Source organism: Carettochelys insculpta, chromosome 1 (assembly GCF_033958435.1).
Source record: "Carettochelys insculpta isolate YL-2023 chromosome 1, ASM3395843v1, whole genome shotgun sequence".
Taxonomy (NCBI): domain Eukaryota; kingdom Metazoa; phylum Chordata; order Testudines; family Carettochelyidae; genus Carettochelys; species Carettochelys insculpta.
Window position 1 is genome coordinate 306,842,908 of NC_134137.1, and position 23,073 is coordinate 306,865,980.

Here is a 23,073-nt window from a genome sequence, read left to right on the forward strand (position 1 = left end):
TCATTTTGAAATAGTATTCTGTGTTTTAACGGAGCCTATTTCAAAAAAGGTGTCATTCCTCCTGCAATGACATTTATGAAATTCAAAATAATGTGCTCACCGGTTTGAATTTATTTCATAATAGCATGTGCATAGTGTAGATGTTCACAAAGTTATTTTGAAAGAACAGCTATTATCTTGAAATAACTTTGCTGTGTGGCCATAGCCTTGACTATCAAAATGACTATTTTGACTATCAAAATGATAGTCAAATATTCTCTGAACCTGACTTAATTTACAGCAGTAATAATCCGCTTGTGTGTTCACCTTATAATATACACACAGTAAAATATTTTTAACCCAAAGGAATAAATTAGTTTTGACATTTAACAAAATTAGCCTAATGAGTGGATAGTTCACCATGAAGTAGCAACAGTATCCCGGCCCTTCTTTTTGCAGTGCACAATTATGGTTTGCCAACATAACCATATTCACTTCCTTTCCCATTAATTTCTATTCTACCGTATCCGAAGGAGTAAATATTTGAAGAAAGTTGCCTATGTGGTACTATTCACAGGTGATCATCCAACTCTTTTAATCTTTGACAGTATCCTACATAATAATTCTGCTGTCCTAATAACGTCTTAAATTTATATGGCAATAGTCTGGGCAACATCAGACACAAACCATAATCTGACTCATACCTTCCATTTCTATATTAGGAGATCCACCATATCTTCAAAAGCAAGATTCCCAAAGTAGTAATAAAGAGAGCCACAAAGCAATCACTGACTGCAATTTTTGTACAATGTATATCCTTGCTTATAACAATCAGCATCCCCTACATCTGAAACTAGCAAGCTGGCCAATAGATGAACTGTATTGCCCTGTCCCTGTAAGCCAAAACATATGATGTACAGGTTGTACCTCCCTGGTCCAGCAGCCATGGGACCTGATTGTTCCTGAAAAAAGGGCATCTGTCTGACCAGGGAAAGTTAATGTCAGCCCCTCTGCTGCTGCTGCTAGCTGTGGGGCTCCAATCCCACAGCAGCATTGAATAAGTGAGGACTGAGGTAGGGAGGGACACTCCAGGGAAGAGGTGGGTTGGCAGCAAACCAGAAGTATATCAACCTGGGAGTGCACTGAGTCCTGTGCACCCAGGTGACGCTCCCTGCCCCTACCATCGGCTGCAGTACCACACCCCTTGCCCTCAGGTGGGGGGTGCCACAGTCATTCCACCTCTTCTCCTCTGCCCCCACCCCAAGTTCCCCCCCAACTCTATCCCTCTCCCTCCCTGCACCTAAATGCTGCAAATGAGCTATCTGCAATGCTCCAGAAGCTCTGGGAGGGTGAGGGAGGAGTTGCTGAGCTCAGGGCCCGTCTATTCCCCATGAGTGCTCTTGCCTAGGAACCACAGATGTTGCCAGGCCACAGAAATCCAGACTATAAAGGTTCAGCCTGTACTCCATTACTACCAGCAACCCACTTTCCCAAGATCATTCTTTCGTGGAAGCACTACACATTCCCAAAATAGAAACATATAAAGGAATTTCATTACAATAAATAAATTACTAATTAAAGTGGGAGTGAAGAAAAAACAAGAATTTTTCCCCACCTCGTTGCCCAGTGAAGTGGGGTGGAATTTAAATCTCCTCCCAGCTGATCAACAATAGCACCTTTTGATATGTAGAATCTAAAAACAAAATGAAAAAAAAATACGTATTTAACCTAGATTGCTTTAATTACAACAATAAACACAGAAGGTAAGTGACAAATATTGAATTAAAAATGGCTCTAAGATGCATATGTAAAAACAATGCTCAGCCTTCCTGTAACTCATCTCCTCCTTAAAATTGCCAGTCTTGCATTTCTGATGCATACAGCTTTTTGCTGCTGTAGTACTATTTTGACATTACTTTTCTTAACAGCATGATTGCTATTTTAGTTATCACTGTGTGTTCATGTGAAAGGATTTATATTATTAAGAGAGAGAAAGTTATTTAAAACATTTTAACGAAGTTGTAATTAAATATATTTGACAGATTAAAGAAAACTTCGGCTGTGTCTATATTATACTCAAATTTCAAAAGCCTGAATTTCAAAAATCAGAATCGAAAGAAGGGATTTTGAAAGGACGCACCCACACGCACAAAGCGGAGCGTAATGCTGATCTGCTCTTTTGAAAGAGCCTTCCATTCTTTTGAAAGGGAGTGTCCACACAGCAACACATGCCCTTTCAAAAGAACAAGCCAGAGAATGGCGCACATGGGGTCGCATGGCTGACAAGCCTTCCAGGGCTTGCAGCCAGCCGTCCCCTTAAAAGGCCCCTCCCAAACACACCAACCCTGCACAAGTAGAGGGCTGCTGAGCTGCGGACTGCATTGCAGACAATGTGATCAGAGCAAAGGCTGCAGCACATGGAGCCCCAGAACCTTCCCTAGGACAACAACTCCCCCAACTCCAGGGCTCAGCTAGCCATGGTGATCCTGGCCCTGATGGAAGCCCTGAAGTCCACAACCCCTCCCACGGGGGACCTGCAGGCCCTGGCCACAGGGCACCTGCAGCGCACCATTCCCCGTCCCCTCCGGAGGTACCCCAGCAGCAGAGGCTGGTGGTAGAAGCTGGTGATGGGCCGGTGGGATGACAAAGGTGGCTCCAGAACCTTAGGATGTTGAGACAGACATTCATGGAGCTGTGTCACCGGCTCTCACACGTCCTGCAGCATGAGGACACCTGCATGCAGCCCATGCTCCCACTCGAGAAAAGGGTGGAGATTACATTGTGGAAGCCGGCCACCAGGGACAGCCACCATTCAGTTGGACACCAATTCGGGGTGGTCAAGGCCATTGTCGGGGCCGTCCTCCTGCAGGTAAGTCAGGCTGCGGTCCCACACCCACCATGGGGAAGAAGGAGTGGGCTCCTGGGCCAGGGCACCCTGCAGAGGAGGAGGCTGGATGACCCTCAAGGGGAAGGGCATAGAGGGCCATGGGGCACCCTGCCGTGTAGGCCCAATTGTCGATGCCCTCCCTCACACAGGTGGTCAAGGAGATCAACCGTGTCATCCTGAGGAGGGCCATCTGGGTCCGGGATCTTGACACTGCCATGCCAGGATTTGCAGCCATTCGGTTCCCCAACTGCTCTGGTGCCCTCAATGGAACCTATATAGTAATCTGCACCGCAGACCATAGCGTGGTGTAGCTCCTTATAGTATGGGCACCTTGGGGTGGTCCCTGCCCGCAAGCACCTGCCTGAATACCTGGGCCCAACTGCAGGCCTGCATCAGTTCTTTGACCTTTGATTGCACCTGATCAGCTGTGAGGAGAGGGCGGCCACAATTCCGGAGCCCCAGGGACAGGTGATCGAAGGCTGCAGCATTCCTGAGCCCATCAGTACTGTGCTACAGCACACCTTCATCCCCCCAGAAGCTGAGGAAGTTTTTTACCTCAGCCTCTGTCCATGAAGGGCCTCTCCTTTTCTGGCCCTGGCTGGCCTCCAATGACCCCTCTGGCTGAGAAGAGAGGGACTCCTGGGGTCTTGGGTGCTCACCATCTGACTGGTGAGATGTGCAGCCAGTGTGTGGGAGCAGATGCAGGGTGTGCCTGACAGAGCTCATGTTCCTGAGGCTGCCAGCATACACTCAGTTTCCTGCACAGGGTTTCTGGGTCCTTGCAGCTTTAAGGGCGGCTGGACCCAGACACCACAGAGCCCCGCTGGGGCTGGCAAGAGTATCTCCGCACTCCCTGTGGCCGCTGCCATGGCGGACCTACACATGCCCTCTTTCGAATTCAATTTCGGAAGGGGCCGCTCTTCCTGAAATCAGATGGGAAGAGCGATTTCAAAATGCACACACCTTTATGCTGAAAATAATTTCGAAAGAGGCCACTGTGTGTAGGCGCTCCACAGCCTCTTTCAAAATTAGACCACCTTTCGAAATGGATTTCAAAATGGAAAGCTAGTGTAGACTCACCCTTTGTGTTTGATTATGGAAAACAGACTAGAATACTTGCAGATTTGAGTGAAGGTAAAACAGTTTTAGACCATTTAAATTTGCAGCATGTGTTATTACTGGAATGTCCTCACTGAAATAATTGTTCCAAGAATGAATATTTCTGTTATGCTTTTAACCAAGTGTAGAGACTTAACACGCTCAATTACAGTTATTAGAGGACAAAAACCTGATGCTTTCATTTCTATTCAGACACTTCTAATTTTTCTAAAAAAACATCTTCAATCTGACCAACAACTTGTAAAACAAATTGAATTATCCACATTTAATCTGTAACAACTCATATTTTTGAGATAATTCTGTGATTATTCTTTTTCCCTACTGAAGAATGCTTTCCCTGTGAGATTAAATTAGTAAAATGAGAAAGATACTGGGGGAAAAAAAACAATTTTAAACACAAGTCTTCCCAGAGACCTTAACAATATAATTTCTTCAATGCAGGACAATGAAAAAATATATCTGTAACACTTAAAAATTGAACCCTACATGCAAAATGTGGTGTCAAATCAAGATTTCAGGCATCCTAAAACCTGGAGGTGTTTAGATCCAAGATTTTTAAGTTCAGCCCAGTCTGCATCAAGAAACAAGCTATGAAATTCAGACCTGTACAGGTTAAACCTCTCTAATCTGGAACTCTCTCATCCAGCAAACTCCACAATCCAGCACGATTTTTGTTAGCCAGACACTTGGGTGTGGCCAAGTTTCCCATGGTCCTATAAAATTTGCTTACAGCCATCAGTCCTGGCTCTCAGTGATCTATGCTGTTCTTTCACTGTAATTTACCTTTAAATGTCTTCTAAGAGCCCACTCATCTATGTAAGTGCTGGTAATGTGCTAGAAAATATTGACCTCCTCTCAGGCACTGGTCACATATCCAGGGCACCAGAGGATAGGGGTTTAACCTGTACTCCAAAACATCCCTCCAACCCATCATCAACATGGTAAATGTTCAAATCTGCCATTCTGGTTCATCATCTGAATTTTCAACAGTGATTTTGCTATCAAGTCATGTATGAAGTAATCATATGACAAGGCACAAAACACCTAGTTACAAGAATATCTGCAACAGAAGAAACAGAGTACTGGATCGCTGAAAGAGGGATTATACATCACTAACTTGGTTTCCCTCTTTCGTAATAAGGAAGGCCTAAATGAGGCCTTAGAAATGGCATAACTCCAGAGTTACAACTTGCCTGAAAATTTAATAAAGCTAGCAGATTGCAGGTGAATTTAGTGGAGCTGTGGGAGTTTCTAAGAGATCGTGACAATGAGTGGATAATTATCTTAGCCAGAAACAAGCCATAAAGCAGACATGTATTGTGCAGAACTGCTTCATTAACTTCAGTTCTCACCTACTTCACCTCTATACTTAAATCCCTGACAAAGCAACAATCAGTACTTCTGGAGGAGGGAACAGTTCTGCTTCAGTGCTTGTTCAGTCTCTGGACTCTATTAAGAATCACGCCAATTCAGGGGGAAGTATTTGTAATATAAGCACATCATTGAAGACATTAACCATGATAAACTACTTGCATTTACTGAATAAATAAGTGAGTACAAGTAAGATTGCATTTTACGAATTGCTTTCAGATGCCACCATACCTTTTTAACAAAGATATTAAAGTACCAGACAAAAATACGTATACAGTAGACCCCCGATACAGGTGGACACTGAAGTTTTGTGCAACCCTATGTAAGTCAAACTTTGCATAACTCAGGGAGCCAGGAAACTGACCAGCACAGCAGGTGGGCAGCCAAGGGCCTGGCTCTGGGATGCTGGTGGCTCACAGGAGAGGGAAAACTGACCAACGCCACTGCTCTGGTCAGTTTCCTTGCTCCTGACAGTGATGACAGTCAAGTGTCAGGCTGCTGCCCCGACAGGAGCTGGGAAACTGCTCCTGTCAGGGGCAGCAGCCTCCCCTGTCAGGAGCTGGGAAAACTGAGCAGTGCAGCAGCGCTGGTCAGTTTCCGCACTCCTCTGAGTGGCAGGCAGCCCAGAGCCCGGAGCTAGGTTCCTCCCACTCAGAATCACGTTAAACTGAGATAGATACACACACTCGAGTTGTGTGTATCTCAGTACTACTTTATTTTAGTGTTTTAAATTGTTTAGGTCTTCTTTAACATTCCAGCTATTGCCATTGTTGGACAAGTCAGAAGGAGGAGGAAGATAAACAATATGAAAAACAGGAAGAAAAGTAGGAAAGTGAAAACACTCTCACATAAAACACTCCGGGTTTCCTGAAGAATCCAGATACCTTACTTTTTAAAAAAATCAATTCTGTCCAGAGACTCTCACTCAAAATGATTGGGAAGGTAGAATACTGCCTGCCTTTTATCTAAATGAAGATATTCAGAGACTTGAATTAGAAATATGGCCACAATCACTGTTATTTTCCTTATACCCTTTTCCATGACAGTGTAAAAGAAGATTAGTTGCCTTTGCCAGGAGAACTACAATACCACTTGTTTTTGTCTTTCAAAACCAATGACTAACAAACTTCTGCCCACATTTCTCCTTCAGGGGTCCTGGCAGTAAGAACTGCAATAGGAAAAGTATGCCCTTGACGCCAACTTTCACTTGGGGACAGCCAAGTCTGGTGACCAAAGAACCTATAACAAATGAGGCCTAAAGCCTATCTAGAGAATCCCTTTGTGCCTGATGTGGTTCTGTGTATGGTTGGGCATGCACATTAACTTACAATACTACTTTAAAACCTGTATTATGGCTTAGTGAAATAGTCTAGTGCTCTGCCCTCCCCTCAAACACACACACTCTTCTGGGTTTATAACAAATCCCGCCAGTCAAAGACTACAAGGGTTTATATCAAGATTTAGCTTATATTATTTCCAAAGAAAGGGGTGATAAGTTTCCATACTATAGTCTCTATTGTTCTAAAAACCTAAAGGATTTTTTATTTGGTCATCATTTCTTGCATTGTATAAGACCAAAAAAAACAGTAACAAGAGAATACTAGAACCAAAAGGACATTGCCTTAGTTGTCTAGAAAATTCACTGTCTTCTTCCATAAGATTAGCTTTCCTCAGGGAAGAAAAATTGATAGTTACAAAAGGCAATATTTCAAGGTCATTGGTTGTACAATCCATTCTGCTATATCATCGATTGAAAATTAAAAGTGCCATTCATTGGACCCAAGAATTTGCAGTAGCCTACTTGTATTGCAAATGATGCAGCTGAACACTGTTCTGAAAGGTTTAACTGATCTGAAACAGGCCTGGACTTGCTGCTGGGAATTTAACAGGTCTAATTCTTGTCTATTACTGAATCCCAGAAATTCTGCGATATATATAAAATGAGTTTCTGGCTTTTATTTTTTAGTCTTAAAATTGAAAATGAATGAGCTTAAAAAGGAACTGTGAAGTCTTTTCAGCATTATAAACAAGCATAAAAATTGCTTACAGACATTACAATAAATATGTGGAGATACACATCTCATAGAACTGGAAGGGACCTTGGGATGTCATTGAGTCCTAGGTCCCCTGCCCTCCTGGCAGGACCAACAACCCCTTCCCTTTTTTTTTTTTTAAATATCTATTTGCCCTAGATCCCTAAATGACCCCCTCAAGGATTGAACTCACAACCCTGGGTTTAGTAGGCCAATGTTCAAACCACCGAGCTCTCTTTCTTCCCTGCAAAACTGATGTTTAGCTGTATATTAGCACATACTTCACCAGATCTATCCTGTTGTTGATTGCAGCCCAATGAAGAAGTGTAACATTTTCTTTGTCTGGCTGCCGTACATCATAACCTGCTTCCACCAATTCTCTACACCGTTCATATATTCCATACCTTGAAGAAAAACACAAAATTCCAAATTTATTATTGTAGTCAAAATATATCAACATGTAGGAAATAATCAGACACTCAGCTGCCACAGAGATTAGCACAATATAAGAAACTATATAGAATACAGAATGTCCACTCTGAAAACCCACATATATGACAGGATAATTATTTGTTATATATTCCAGCTGTTTCAGAAGCACAGTTTAGCCAGTACTATGCTTAGTAGAAAGAAAAAAGAGTAAGTCTCTTCTTGTGTCTCCCCTCCCTCACTTATATTCTCTAGACTTGTTCCTCTTCTCCTTCCTTTTTTTCTAAAGCAGAAAGAGGTTGGGTGACCTGTGCCTAGCAAACCCAAGTGATTCATTTAAAATATTTCACCCACAAGTTTATATGACTCCATTATTGATTCCAGCAATGAGACTTTCAAAATATGAGCCACCAGTATAAACCAATACAGTACAGTCTGCGTATGTTTTCAATAGCTCCAATAGGAGCAAACAGCCTCCCTATTCAGCTAAATTAGGTTTATATTCAAAAGACTAATAATGATGTGGAAATGGAAATACCAGTGTCAACTACTCCACTGGTGAGGAAAGCATGCAGAAAAGGAAATGAAAAACTACCTTCTGACTGTCTACACCCACGGAGTCCAATACATTTGCCACTCGCCACAAGTGGCCCGTAAAATTATTGTAGCCTGAGCACTTTTGTCAATCCTTCTGGCTCCTGTACACATCTCTCTAGGTATTCTTTTGCCAGGGGACCACTGATTTTCAACGGGAAGAGAGGTTAACCACTAGAAAGCAAGTCTTTCCTTCTGAGTGAGTGAGACTAACCACTGGACATCAATGGGATTCCCTACTTTTCCTAATTTCCTTCTGAAAATTGGCCATTTGGCTTCGAAGGGAGGACACTGCAGTCTGGAAAGATGGAAATGGGTGCTATCATGGCACATCTGGTTAAAAGGTCCGTGATTCAGACAACTCAAACAATATCTCATTGGGGAAAGAGACTTCTGAAAAATGGCCATTTGTTTTGACAGCAATGTAGTGTGGGATGATGACATCACACTCTCACCACCTCTCTTCCCATAATGCAGCCAACAAAGAAGCCCAGAATGCAATGGGGCTCAGGGAACTGTAGGATAGGTTCCCACAATGCACTGCTGCAACAGTCACACTTTGACAATTAGTGGGGGAGCACTAAATTGACTTCGTGAACAGGTGCAGACGCTCAACTTTGACTTTATAAAATCCAGTGTTGCAATTCAGCTTTGATAAATTCAACCTTATTTTGTAGTGTACACACACCCTTACTATAAAGTAAGTCACTGTTTCTTCTTCAAGTTCCTAATGACACAGCTTCGCTTATGGTAATTACAAGTCAGTTTGGTGAATCAGGAAGTGGAAGAGCTCATCTGAGCTTGGACTGCATAACTGCTCTTCCAAGCTCAGCATTCACTCGAGGTCGATTCTAGAGAGTAAGGGTCAGCACACATGCCTACTGAGAACCATGTTACTGCTCTAGAAACTGCAATGATTAAAACTCTGCAAAGGTAGCTTGGGCTGTGGTAGAACAAGCAGTCACCTGACTTGTTAGCTATAATATACTGATGATGTAAAAAATCTCAACGCAGTTTACAATCCATTTAGTTAGGAGCAGAGAGTAAAACAGATTCTTCATAGAGGGTGCCTGAATTTTGTTCCTCCCTGTCTAATTATGTGGAGCTGTCTGTTAAAACCTGCACAACTTGGTTCCTTCTGCTACAAAGAGACCATCTGAAAGGAAGCAAAAAGCTCTTTGCTTCAACACATTTCTGAGTTGACTGAGTCCACAGGTTGAGAGTCTGCAATTGACCAAGATGTGCATCTCAGCTGCTAATATCTAATATAAGGGTGAGAAATATGAAGGACATGGGTATTCCTCACAAATACTGTCTGGCTAAAACCATCCATGCAAAGAACCAAGTATTGAATGAGCAATAATGGACCTGCTGATTCATGCTCTGTAAATGCTTGGATCTAAGACTGAATAGGTCTCAGCCTCAATCCAATAAAAGAGGTCACCTGGGTGGAAGACATGCACATCAAATTCTTATCTATATTTGAGGGTGCTATTGAAGCACAAAGATAATATGGGAAAGATTCTGTGATTTCTTGATAGGCAAGCTCTCAATGTGACACTTCTCATGGCACCCACTGCTGAGAGTCATCTTGTTACTATGTACTTTAAGTGCAAAGGAGTTTTCCCTGTGCTTGCTGGGTCTTAGCTCACGAATACAACAAGCTCGTCGGCTACTAAAGCATTTTCCTTTGGGTTACAGCAGCACTGTCTTTGTCTTTCAAGCTGTCAATAAATTCCCTGAGTCTCTTCAAAGCACTCCCTTGTGGAATCCATCCCCAAATCACTGGACACACACAGAAATTCCAGATCCTGTTCCCAAAGAAACACAGCTTACTCATTTTAACTTGGAACACCCACTTCCCCCAAACATCCATATTTTACACAGCAATTGAATTAGCCTTTAAAACAAACTCATCTAAAACAGAATAGAGATTCAAATAAAAACCAATGAGAGAACAAATATTTATCTATAGAACAAAATAATAGCAGATACTAAATTTAAAGTTAAACTCCTTCGTACAGAAAGGTCTCTCTCACAAAATTCTTTTCAGTGCTTTCATTCAAGCCTGCATGAGATCTCTCTGTCATGAAGCAAACCTGTCAGTTTAACTTCTTAGGTGAAAGATATCAGGGAGACTGCTTCCCCAAATATACCAGCATAAACTTTTGATTTTCACCCTAAAATAAAGCTGCCCATGCACTGTTTTCCTCTTCTTACTTATTCCTTTATGAAAACAAAAAGCAGTCAAGTAGCACTTTAAAGACGAGCAATATTTAAATATTGAGTCTGTTCTGGTCTGGCTATGGTCTGAAGAAGTGGGTCTGTCCCACGAAAGCTCACCTAATAAACCATTTTGCTCGTCTTTAAAGTGCTACTTGACTGCTTTTTGTTTTGATAGTGTGTAGACTAGCACGGCTTCCTCTCTGTTGCTATTCCTTTATGAAGTTTTTGGCAGCTCTTCATTTAGCATTGGATTTAATATACTAAAGTCTGCTGATGCCGCTTGCCTCTTTGGTTTGACCACCAGCCTAGGAAAGACCAAGGTACTGTTTCAACCTGCTCCAGGATCTGCTGCTCTCCCTGCTTCAATCTTTATTGAAGGAACAGAGTTAAAAACAGTAGAGGAGTTCAAGTACCATGGCAGTGTGATAACCAATGATGGCTCCCTTGACAAAGAAATCAATGCCAGAATCTGCCAGGCCAGCCGGGCAGTAGAACATCTTGAGAGTGCGAGAGTTGAATCAGCACAATACCCGACCGTCCACTAAACTGAAAGTGTACAAGGCTGAAGTCCTGACCAGTACCCTGTATGGTTGTGAAACCTGGACCATGTACAGAAGACATATAAAACTGCTGGAGCGCTTACACACATGCAGCCTGAGGTCAATACTGCACATTTGATGGCAGGACAGAGTTACGAACCTGGAAGTTCTGGACAGAGCAGGAACCACAAGCATCAAAGCCATGATTCCAAAAACCCAGCTTCGCTGGACAGGGCACGTCATATGAATGGAGGAGTCAAGAATCCCTAAGCAACTCCTCTATGGTGAGCTCTTCCAGGGCAAAAGAAATCAAGGTAGGCCTAACAAGAGGTACAAAGTCTGTGTGAAGGCCAACATTGCTCATGCTGATTTAAAACCAGATCACCTAGAGCAGCATGCAAAACACTGAACAGGCTGGCGTGCTCTCGTACGACATGCCTATAACAAACTTTGAAGAGCAGTGACATGTATGCCTCATTGATGCTCGTGAGAGGAAGAAAGCAACAGCAGCAGCTGCACCAACAGAGCCAGGACAATTCCCTTGCCCCCACTGTGAACGCCCCTGCCATTCAAAGCTTGGACTCCTCAGCCACACGCAACTCCGCAACTGATGAGCCTGTGCAACCTCAAGACAGCATTGTTGGACACGACGGACTACCTATATATATCTCCCCGTAGCCAAGAATCTATCGTAATAGTAGTAATAAGCCTCTTCTAGTTCTACATCTTGGAGCATAGGCCATTGACAAACATTTGCCAGCATCCCCTGTTCTGGGCAAACTTTTCCACTTCTGAGCAGGTCTATCCTGTCTTTTTAGCATCCATTTTCAGGTCTCTACACCAGGTGTTTCTTGGGTGCCCTCTTTTTTCCTTTTGGGTTCCAACTTTAGGCTTGTCTTGTGGTTTTGATGGTTAGTTTTCTGAAGGTATGTTCAATCCATCTCCATCTTCTCTTCCTGATTTCTTCCTCTGCAGGAAGTTGATGAGTCAGCTGCCACAGGCCTTGCTTGTTGATGGTGTGTGGCCAGTGGATCCAAGGAATTTAAGGAGGCAATTACTGATAAAAGTCTGGATTTTTTTTTTTGACAGTCATCTTTGTCGTTTTCCAAGTTTCTGCTCCATACAGTAGGACGGATTTGACATTGGATTGGAATACCCTAATCTTAGTGCACAACCAATGAGCCTGTGCAAGCTCAAGACATCATCGTTGGACACGACGGACTCCCTACAATATCGTATACTAACAGACTCCTATTATATGACACACAATACACAATGGTCCACCATGGAAAGTATCTTCCACCCACCATCTGGAGAAGTTTGTCTCATGACATGTTAACTTTAAGTGGACTACTTTTAACTACAGCCCTAATAAACATATTTTTAGTAAATATACATATTATACCTCATATTTTTCTGATTAAATGTCTCACCAGGATAATGATAACCAGTGTGGCGCAGGCTTACATTAGAGATCTTATATTACCATTTGGTGAACCCATGGGGTCCTCATGCCCTGATGCATTCCTGTGCCATTGCCTTCTTCAAGAGTCGCACTTGCTGTTCTGGAGTGCAAGAGAGCACTCATAACTCTTTGGTTTGGGACAGAATAAAGTGAGATTTCTAGACTGATTTTCAGTTTTAAGTCTGAAAACAGGCACAGACTCAGTAGGAGACGAATTGGACTGATTTGCCTCAGATTAACCAACTGTCAAGATATGGGCACACAATCTCCTGATAGTGTAAATGAGAAGTTACCAGCTACAGGTGTTTTGTGAAAACTTAAGGTTTAGCTGAGTGATCAAACAAGACACCCTAAACTGATAATGGTCATTCAGTACTGAAAAGTGGAGAATGCAGTGTGACAGGTGTATTGCCATATGAAAATAAGTATCTTGGAAGCTGAAGACTGTACACCAAATCAACAAGATCAAATGAAAGGATGAGGCATGCCAGAGTAGTCATGAGAAAATCCGGATTGCGCACAACTGTTGAGGTGCTTGACATCTAGCAGTTTGCCAACCTCCCTTGTTCTTTGGTTCTGTCAGTCCTCGATATAAGTCACTCAGAAATAAGTTGTTTTGCAGCTAAACCATTGAAACTTGGAGGAACATGAGGTAAAATTCCTCACATTTAAGTTGGTGCATAGTTTACAAAATAAAAAATTAGCCTACATTCCCAGTATCCTCTGCAACTCCCTTGTCTCATATCGCATATAGGATAAAAATGTATTTTGGGTTAGGATCATTACTTTAAATGTTGTTTAAAATACTTAAATATATGGCATGATAACTGAGTGGTACATTAGGATTTAAAGGGTCACACAGGCAAAATTTAGACTCTTACAGTCCCAGTACCCCTCAATTTACATTATTTCTTGTGGGGGAAAATTCCTTGTTATATGTTGTTTCTCTTTAAGTTGCAAATTTACTGTCCTTACCACCAGCATTTAACAAGTACCCTGTACTGAACGTAAGCAGAGTAAAATTTTTCTTCCTCTGAAGGCAAGTGGTACCAGTTCTATGGCACCCAGCTCCAACAGAGACTCTCTCTTGGTGCATGAGATGTATATTAAATTCGACCCAGAAGAGAAGGACAGAGTATTAGCAGTACGGTATGGAACTGAAGGACAAAACTTTACTGAATGACCTGGGAGACCAAACAGTTCAATGTTTGTGACCCAGGCATTTCTGAAGAAAGAAAGGTGGGAACCAAAGGGTGGGGAGATACAGAGCCACTGAGATTGGGTCAGTACTTCCTTTGTTACTGTAGTACAGGGTGAACAACCTTTCTAAGGCAAGAGCCAAAATTTGATCTTTTGACCTCTACGTATGAGCCAAGTGCTGATGATGCTTTCAAAGTCACTAATAATCCTACTTACAACAACTTCATTAATCAATTAAGATGCAGAACTTCACCATTAGGTGATGGTTGGTAGCATTAGCTGATCCATTGTTAATCCACAGGCAGCATGGCTTTGACAAAGCTCCTGGCTCCATCTAGGGGGACAGGTGGGGCTGAGCTCCCACCTTCCGCAGCCATGCCATAGGGTTGCTGACCCCTGCTGCAGAAGATCAGCATCTGACTGAGGTCTCAAAGTTTTCAATAAAAAGAACATCTCTGTGTGCTTCTTAAAAGTGCTTCAGAAGGCACACTTTGAAGGGGACTGAGAGTTCCCTGGAATGGGCAGGGGAGAGGAGCATGTTCATGTCCATCCATGAGCAGAATGACTTTCCTGAACAACAGCCACAAACTGAAACCTGGTTAGCTGTCTACAGCATAAAAACCAAAACTGACAAGCCAGGGATCTGAAGCCTGTAAACAAGACAGCCTGAAACTGACAAGATAAGTGACTAGCCTCACTCACCAGTACAAAAGAAGAGTCTGTAAAAACAACAACCAACAAAAGTAGCTAAGCAGCTGATGACAAGGCAACTAATAACCACATTAAAAAATGAATAGGTTCTAACAGTAACTGACTAAACAAGGACACAGTCTTCCCGCTTGCTGCTGAAGGGAAATTAAAAGGAACTAAAGATAAGCAGATTGCTCTGATCCCTTTCTGCCTGGACATGCAGACCGCACATATTACCCCTACTGGAACGTGCTATTTAAATGCCCAAAGCTTTGTGCAAGGGGAGCTGATGCATCATACATGGGAGCCACATGCATGGGAAGAAGAAACTATGGTTTTGCACCTTTTGGTGCTTCTTGAGAAATCCATATATTTTATTCCCTAGTGAATATTCTGCTACCAGCCACTGCTACAACCAACCTTTCTGAAAAGGTCAGCGTATATTATTACAACAGTAAGAAATAAAAGTTATTGACCTGTCACCAGAGTTCAAGATATACTGTGCATACTCCCATTCAGGGGGTGTAATGATGGTCTAGTTCTCGCATTGGAATCTTTTGATGGAAATGCCTGTTGAAGTGCTCCTGCAACCACACTTACGCCTTCCCTCCCTGTTAGTGAACAGTCTGGGTGTCAGAAACTGTCATTCCTTCTCCAAGTGTCCTCTGCGCATACCCCCTCAGGGCATCATTCGACAAGCAGAACTCTTCTTAGGGTAAGGTGGAACATGGAGTCTTAATTAAAGAGACTGAATTCATGCTCAGCCAAACAGAACATCCAATTTGAACGCTCAGGGTTTGTCTAGACGGTAATTCTGCATGCAGGAAGCCATGGTGTAAATCTACAACACGCTAACTTCCTATGTACTAACTGGCCAGGTAGACCCTGCTACTGCACACTGAAGCTTCATTAGAAGTGCTTTGATGTTTTGTTGTTTCAAAGTAGACTGCTGACCCTTTAGCATTTGGTGGTAGGAGCCATACAGACAGGGTGCTGTACATGTACACCCTGATTTTTCGTGCATTAAGGTTCGTATACAGACAACTCCTAAGCAGGCCTGCCAATTGGTGAGGGCAAAAGAGGCAATTGCCCTAGGTCCTCTAAACTGCCACCAGAGCACTGGGCCAGGGCACCAGGCTACATGCTCTGGTCGGCACCATGCACTGCCCTTGCCCCTGCTGCTTCCGTGAGCGTGGAGCTGTCCCCCTTTTGCCCCAGGGCCCCCCGAGGCTGTTGTCTCCACTGGTCCTAAGTCTAAAGAGCAGGGCTGTGTAAATGAACATATAAAGCATTGTATTACAGAAATCAGGAGAGTGGCAAGTGTAATGCATCAAAAGCATACTACTGAGGTCACTTTAGCATAGTGGATTGGGACCTAAACCCTCAGGCATAGGAATGGATGCCAATATATAAGCTCTTTCATACACAAACATTTAGATTATGTTTGAATAAAGAAACGGTTTGACTTTTTTTATAATCAGCATAAAAGATTAGAAGACACTCTGAACAGTTTAGTCTCATTCAAATAAACTAAAACTTTTTTTGCACTTAAAATGTTACCTATTTTCACCTGCAGATGTCCATATAATCTTATAGGAGTGAAAAGAAAGGGAGCAGTACTGCTAGATTAGATGACAAATTCATGTGAAATGCTTTAGATAGAAATCTGGGGTGGGGCCATAGCACCACCTCATTTTCACAGAATACCACAAATGGCAAGCCAGCATATGGGCTTTCATTGAAGTCCCTTTAAAAGTATAATTCTGCTTTTGAATGCATAAACCCGGACATGAAGGACAGGATGAGAAAGATCTCATCTACCATTAGCAAGGGAATTTTCAGAGCAGTTGCCATTCTGAAATTTCTAATACTTAGCAGCTATTTCATGAAATTATGCATCCTCTTACAAAGCTGTGATTCACACAAAGAATTCTGGTCCTTCAGCTGAGAATCTGTTTATGTTCTTCAAGCACACCAGGCTCATCTTCTTCTGAGAGCATGTCTCATGCCACAGTCAGAGACTGCTCTCTTTCCCTATGGACTGCAGATTTCCTATAATTTGGGAAGATTTCACAGGATCCAAAGCTCTCAAAAAGAAACAAACATTCTGTAATGGGTATACTGTCATTCTTGGTAAATGCCTGGGAGAGGCAAATCAGGACCATCTAACTCATGGAAGATGCCAATCCTGCCAACAGTCCATTTTTATTCAATCTCACCTTATCTGCTACAGCATGCATCTTTTCCATATAGTTATTCAGCAACAATAACCATAACAGACAAAACAGGGACAATGTATCAATTGAGTAGGTTTGTTTGGTTCCAAATCTCACTGCAGACGTGATTTCTGATACAACTACAATGGTAGAGAAGAGATTAGAAGTAATAGCATTTTACTGGAAAAGCCCACGGGAGCTTTAGGTGGCATGGTGAGAAACAACAGCTACTCTATACGTCATGTCTCTGCACATGGATCTAAAAATGCTCCTTTCTCTCATGTCTTTATTAGCACCCTCTAAATTCAAGATACAAGACTTGGCTAAGGATCTGTATAGTGAATCTGGGCTATCAGCATTACGGGAGACTGCTGAGCTCGAACTGAGTCTGGTTCATGAAACGAGAGTATTAACTGCCTGCAGCACCAAACATTCAGGATCTTTCTTTTGCAGTTTAGGATTTAATTCTGGAGCTATGGAACAGAGCAGGACAAGAACAACTTCATGTTCAAATCAAGAGAAGAAAGTGGGGAAGGCTAGGCCACCCTTGCAGAAAACCATTATCCAACATATGCATCAGACTCATGCATCTGACGAAGCGGGTCTTTGCCCATGAAAGCTTATGCTCCAAAATCTCGCTTAGTCTAGGTGCCAGCACAGGACTTCTTGTTGTTATGATCCAACATAGCCTATCATCTCAAATGGAACCCAAAAGGAAACCACAAAAAAGGAAGACCACAGACAACGTAGAGAAGATCAACTGAGACAGAAGGACAACAACTGAGGTACTCCTGGAGTCAGCTAGAAGTTTTGTTCTGAGACAGAGTGAAGTGGAAGAGAATTTAGGTGATCTGTGCTCCAACTAGAGTACAAGGGTTTAAGTCAAGTTTCTGTGATTAAAAGACACTTAATCCACCAATTTCACTAAGTACCTTTTGGATCATTATTACATACAGAATGCTTCCCCTGAAACCAGGAATGATGGGTTGGGATCTTCCTGGGACTGTTCACCTGATGTACTGAGACACAGAATTTGCTTCTCCTGACTGCTCAGATACCCTGTAACCCTGTCTTGTTGAGTGTAGCTTCCCAGCCTGCTTCAACTGAGACACAGGGATGAGGCCATGTCCTACCAGCTGCAGAGACTGGCTGAAAGCAGTGTAGTCTGAGAATTTTCTCAGCACTCAAGTTCACAGCCCCAGTAGGAGCTAAACCCTAGATAAATCCATTTTATGCTGTATATGGGTCTATACAGTGTAAGCTCAAGAAACATGCCCTCTTTTTCAATGTAGAGAAAGATATGCACAGGTTCCTTGCTCTCCGCACCCTCCAGCTCCCAGTGGAAATTACTTACACTATGTTAATTATTAAGCACAAGTGACTTTAATCCAGGGTGGAGTAATTTAAAAAGCAAAGCGATTTAAATCACACAGACACAAAAATAATCATTGATTTAAATCAAGCTACCAAAAAGCTATTGAAGTCACTGGCACTTCTGTTTTTTTAGAAAAAAAGTACTGAATGGTATTCCCTTGGAAAAACTGAGTTATTCTGAAGTAAAATAGGGTATAGATTTAAGGCATAACTATTATGGTCTGTGGCCATGGTGTTCCAAAGTAAGAGGTGTGTATTAGTAATATAAAATAAGAAAATGACACTGGTGGAAACTGGATTTAGAGTTCCCTTACTATAGCATTTCTCCAGCTGAAGTTCAGGGATGGAAAGTCTGTGTGATGGGAACCCCTAGCCATTTCTTTGTCAAGATATAAATTTTACAAACATCTTCCCTCCTGCCAAAGAACACATGACCATCTGTTCGGCTTGGTGATACCTGGGACTTGGGGTAGTCTTTGGCAAATTCGTTTGTGGCTGCTCCTTCCAGGCTTGAAACATGCCTTGTGATCCATGCAGAGGAATCTTATAACTTTACATGAAACACTGCCACATATTTTATAGGACAATAAAATCATGAGTAAACCATGAGTTTTCACACAATACCTCAACAAGGTATACTTTGTATGAAATTTATCATAGTCTTGTGAAAGGGGCACAGGCTGTCACACCATCATAGCATTCAGGAGCAATGAGAACAGAGGATGTCAGAATGCTCCAATCAGCAATGATGTGAAAAGGTTCCATCATCAGAGCAACACCAATGGCACAAATCATGAGTGGAAACAGAACACTGAAAGAAGAATGTATAATTTAGCTGTAACTGTGCTTTCCAATATCTTTACAGATAATAATAAAGAGAACTGCGAAGGTGGATTATTTGGTCTGTTCAAGATATAAATTAATATATGGGAGGAGTCAAGGCATTGTACAATGAGTGGTCTCACTTTGGAAATTCACTGCCTACTGAATGAATGAAGGAATGAATGATGCTTACACTGTCTGATCACTGAAGAACAGAATAAAGAAATAATCTAAGGGTACTTCTACATCGGGGGGGCGGAAAATCCCCCATCCCAGGAAATCTGAGGGTTGGGCTGAACTGACTCAGTCAAGTGCTACAGAACTAACAGCAGCAGTGAAGCCATTCCTGCTACTACTTGAGACCAATCCCTCTCACTAGGTCCCAGAGCCTGGGATCCTGCACAAGTACAAACACCTGATGCTGCCATTTTTAATTGTAGCATAAGCCCTGCATGCCCAAGTCAACTGAGTAAGGCTGTAAGACTCATCGTCACAATGGTTTGTTTATATGTGTTGCAATGCTGATGTTTCCTACTTTAATTTTACCTTACAAATGTTAATCACTGAAAATTATATTATGATTATTTGTAGAAAAGCCAGAGACAACACGATGAATACAATGCAAATACAAGCTGTTGATGATTTCACCAACAAGCCTAACACTAGATAGCAGCTGATTTGATAAATGAGGTTGCACAGATTACATCTATTTGCCTACAGTTCTGCAATGGCAGATTCTCTTTTTGGGCACTGAAACCACAAGTACAGATTTTTCAGACCTCCTCAACTACACAAATCACTAATTAATCCAGGAATAAAGCAAATAAAAGATTAAACTGGTCAAAGAATGAATCATTTTAATACATCTACAATGCCCAGTGAAACCAGTAATGACTGTGAAATTTATGAGTGAGGCAGGTGCCAGGATGTGAAAGTTTTAGCTCCCTATAAAAAGAGTTTAAACTATAGCAGCGTCTCTATAGTAAAATGAGATGGCATTTTTAATCATGGCCATCAAACACCACCACCTAGGTCAGTATTTAATATTTTAAACATGTTTTCAAATGCTGTCCAATCATATATAAATCTTCAAGTCGTGTATAAAAGAGAAGAAGGGAACTTTTGGCCCACAGGCTGGATCCGACTTCCAGTTTAAACTGATCCAGCTTGCGATGAAGCTCAGAGTTTCCTGTGCAGTGGGGCAAGTAGTACTCATACTCCAATCCTATAACAAACCTCTGAACCTTGGCGCCCCAGCTAGAATGTGAGTGCTGAACTGTGCTGCTGCAGGGGGAAGCCCCATACTGTGAGAGCAAGGGACCACATCAGTGAGCAGCTTTTAGGGGAATACAAAAGCTATGAAAATCAAAACACTTTCAGGGATGTCCACAGACCCAACAATGAAAATTTCCTTGATTTTCTAGAATAGGGATGACATGGAGGTAAGAAGCAGGAAAGGGATAGAGAATAAGTAGCAGAGTTTCCTGTCATTCCCTTGATCTCTATTCCAACTTCTACAAGAATCTCAGGCCCTTGCCTAACTGTTGCCTGACACACACTCCCAGCATGCCATGTAGGAAATGGGATCCGGGGAGGGGGGGTCCAGGAAACAAAGCCCCCCTCCTTTCCTGCCAGTATATGCACTGTAATTGGATGCCCTGTCCATCAGGGTGGGATATGAGTGCCTCCTGTCCCAGGTGCACCCTACTGCTAGGCATCCTTCAGTCTGTGTAGACTATGGATTGAGCCCTTCGTAATGTCATTTAAGATCGTCATTTACAGCATTGACTGTGACTGTGCAGGCCCACACAAGTGTGACACTCCATGCTACATCTGCTGCATATGTGAGTGAGTGTCCGGCAGGTCCTTGCTGTCCTTTCTACGGTCTCGCTTCTCCTCTGCCACCTGTCTGATCTTCATCTCGCCCTTCTGAAGGACCTTGTGTAGCTCCTGCTTCCAGCTGCTGGGGTCGTCTGCCAGCTCTTCCCAACGATCTGGGTCAATGGCTACCTCCTTGAGGTCCCACTTACAGATGTCCTTGTAGCGCAACTGGGGGCGTCCGGGAGGTCTTTTGACAGAGGCTAGCTCGCCATACAGGATGTCTTTTGGGATCCTTCTATCATTCATCCTGTGGATGTGGACAAGCCAGTGGAGCCGCCACTGCCTGAGAAGGGTATGCATGGCTGGAATTCCAGCTTGCTCAAGGACAGCATTGTTGGGCACTCTGTCCTTCCATGATATCCCAAGAATGTACCTGAGGCAGCTCAAGTGGAAGACATTCAGCCTCTTTTCCTTACTGGCATACAAGGTCCAAGACTCGCTGCCACAGAGGACGGTGCTGAGGATGCAGGCTCTGTAGACTTGCATTTTGGTGTGAGTATACAGCTTGTTGTTGTTCCACACTCTCTTGCTAAGTCTAAATAGAGTTATAGCTGCTTTTCAAATCTCCTGTTTAGCTCAGTCTCCAGCGACAAGGTATCAGTGATGGTGGACCCAAGGTAAGTGAACTCGTGGATGACCTCTAGCATGTAGTTGTCAATGATGATTGATGGGGGTTCAGAAACATCCTGACCAAGTATGTTTGTCTTCTCTAGGCTGATGGTAAGCACAAAGTCCTTGCATGCTTTGGAGAACTGATCCAACAGTTTTTGAAGCTGGCCTTCTGTGTGTGTCACTACAGCAGTGTCATCTGCGAACAGCATGTCTCTAATGAGCACTTCCCGGCCCTTAGACTTAGCCTTCAGCCTTGTGAGATTAAACAGTTTCCTGTCAGATCTTGTGTGCAAAAAGATGCCCTCTGTTGAGGATCCAAAGGCCACGCTTCAGTAGGAGCGCAAAGAAGATCCCAAACAATGTTGGAGCAAGGACACATCTTGTTTGATGCCACTCCTGATACTGAAAGTATCCAATGATGTGCCATCATATCGGATGGTTCCTCTCGTGTCTTTGTGGAAAGACTGGATCATCTTGAGTAGCCGTGGTGGACAGCCTGTCTTGCGCAGCAATTTAAACAGTCCATCCCTACTGACTGAGTCGAAAGCCTTGGTCAGGTCGATGAAGGCGACAGAGTGGCTTCCTCTGCTCCCTGCATTTCTCCTGCAGCTGCATCAGGGAGAAAATCATGTCAATGGTAGATCTCTTGGCGCGGAGTCTGCACTGGGATTCAGGATACACCCTCTCAGAGAGCTTCTGGAGTCTGCCGAGAATGACACGAGCAAACAATTTACCAGTGATACTTAGGAGGGAGATTCCACAGTAATTGTTCCAGTCACTTCTGTCTCCTTTGTTCTTATACAAGGTTACAATGCTGGCATCCCGCATAGCCTATGGAACCTCACCCTCTCTCCAGCACAGGCACAGCAGCTCATGTAGGGGTTCCAGGAATGTGTCCAAGGCACACCTGATTACCTCTGATGGTACACCATCCTGGCCTGGGGCCTTTCCTACTGCAGTGCAGTCAATAGCTTTCTTCAATTTGACCACAGTTGGTTCCTGGTCCAGCTTGTCCATGAATGACAGGAGCTCGACAGCGTTGAGGGCTGCATCAACCACAATGTTCTCACTTGAGTACAGCTCGGAGTAGTGCTCGACCCATCGCTCCATCTGTTTGGCTCTGTCAGCGACGACTTCACCAGATTTGGATTTCAGAGGTGCCATCTTGTTCTGGATGGGTCCCATTGCATTCTTTATGCTCTCGTACATTCCCCTGAGATTACCAGAGTCAGCACAGGTCTGGATACTGCTGCATAGCTTAAGCCAGTAGTTGTTGGCACAGTGCCTGGCCGTCCGTTGTACTATTTTTCTGGCTACTCTGAGTGCTTGCTGGGTACTCTGACTCGGTGAGCGTTAATACTCCAGATATACAGTGTGCTTCTTTTCGATGACTGAAATCATCTCATCGGAGTTAGCTTCGAACCAGTCATTTGTGTTTCCAGATCTTCTTCCAAACACCAACAAGGCTGTATTGTAGATTGTGTCCCTCACATGCTGCCATCTGGATATCACATCAGCACCCCCAGGGCTGCTGCGCAGATTCTCCTCAAGGGTCACTCTGAACATTTCGGCTTTTTCTGAGTTTGCCGTCAATGCAGGGCCTTCCAGTTGGTTTAGAATGGTGCAGCTTCTTGGG

At 43.2% G+C, this 23,073-nt stretch overlaps 1 protein-coding gene across 3 annotated transcripts in view; it reads right to left on the reverse strand.

Moving 5' to 3' along the window:
- ZDHHC17 (zDHHC palmitoyltransferase 17) overlaps positions 1-23,073 on the reverse strand; it is a 173,980-nt gene that overhangs the window by 114,458 nt on the left and 36,449 nt on the right. For all 3 annotated transcript variants that reach the window (XR_012647983.1, XM_075012521.1, XM_075012505.1), the window contains exons 3-4: positions 7,671-7,793; positions 1,595-1,672 (exon numbers count right to left, since the gene is read on the reverse strand). Coding sequence is in view for 2 of the 3 variants with exons in the window: in XM_075012521.1 (XP_074868622.1) it covers positions 1,595-1,672; positions 7,671-7,793 (201 nt within the window). In the remaining variant the exon portion in view is untranslated. The remainder of the gene's footprint in view (positions 1-1,594; positions 1,673-7,670; positions 7,794-23,073) is intronic.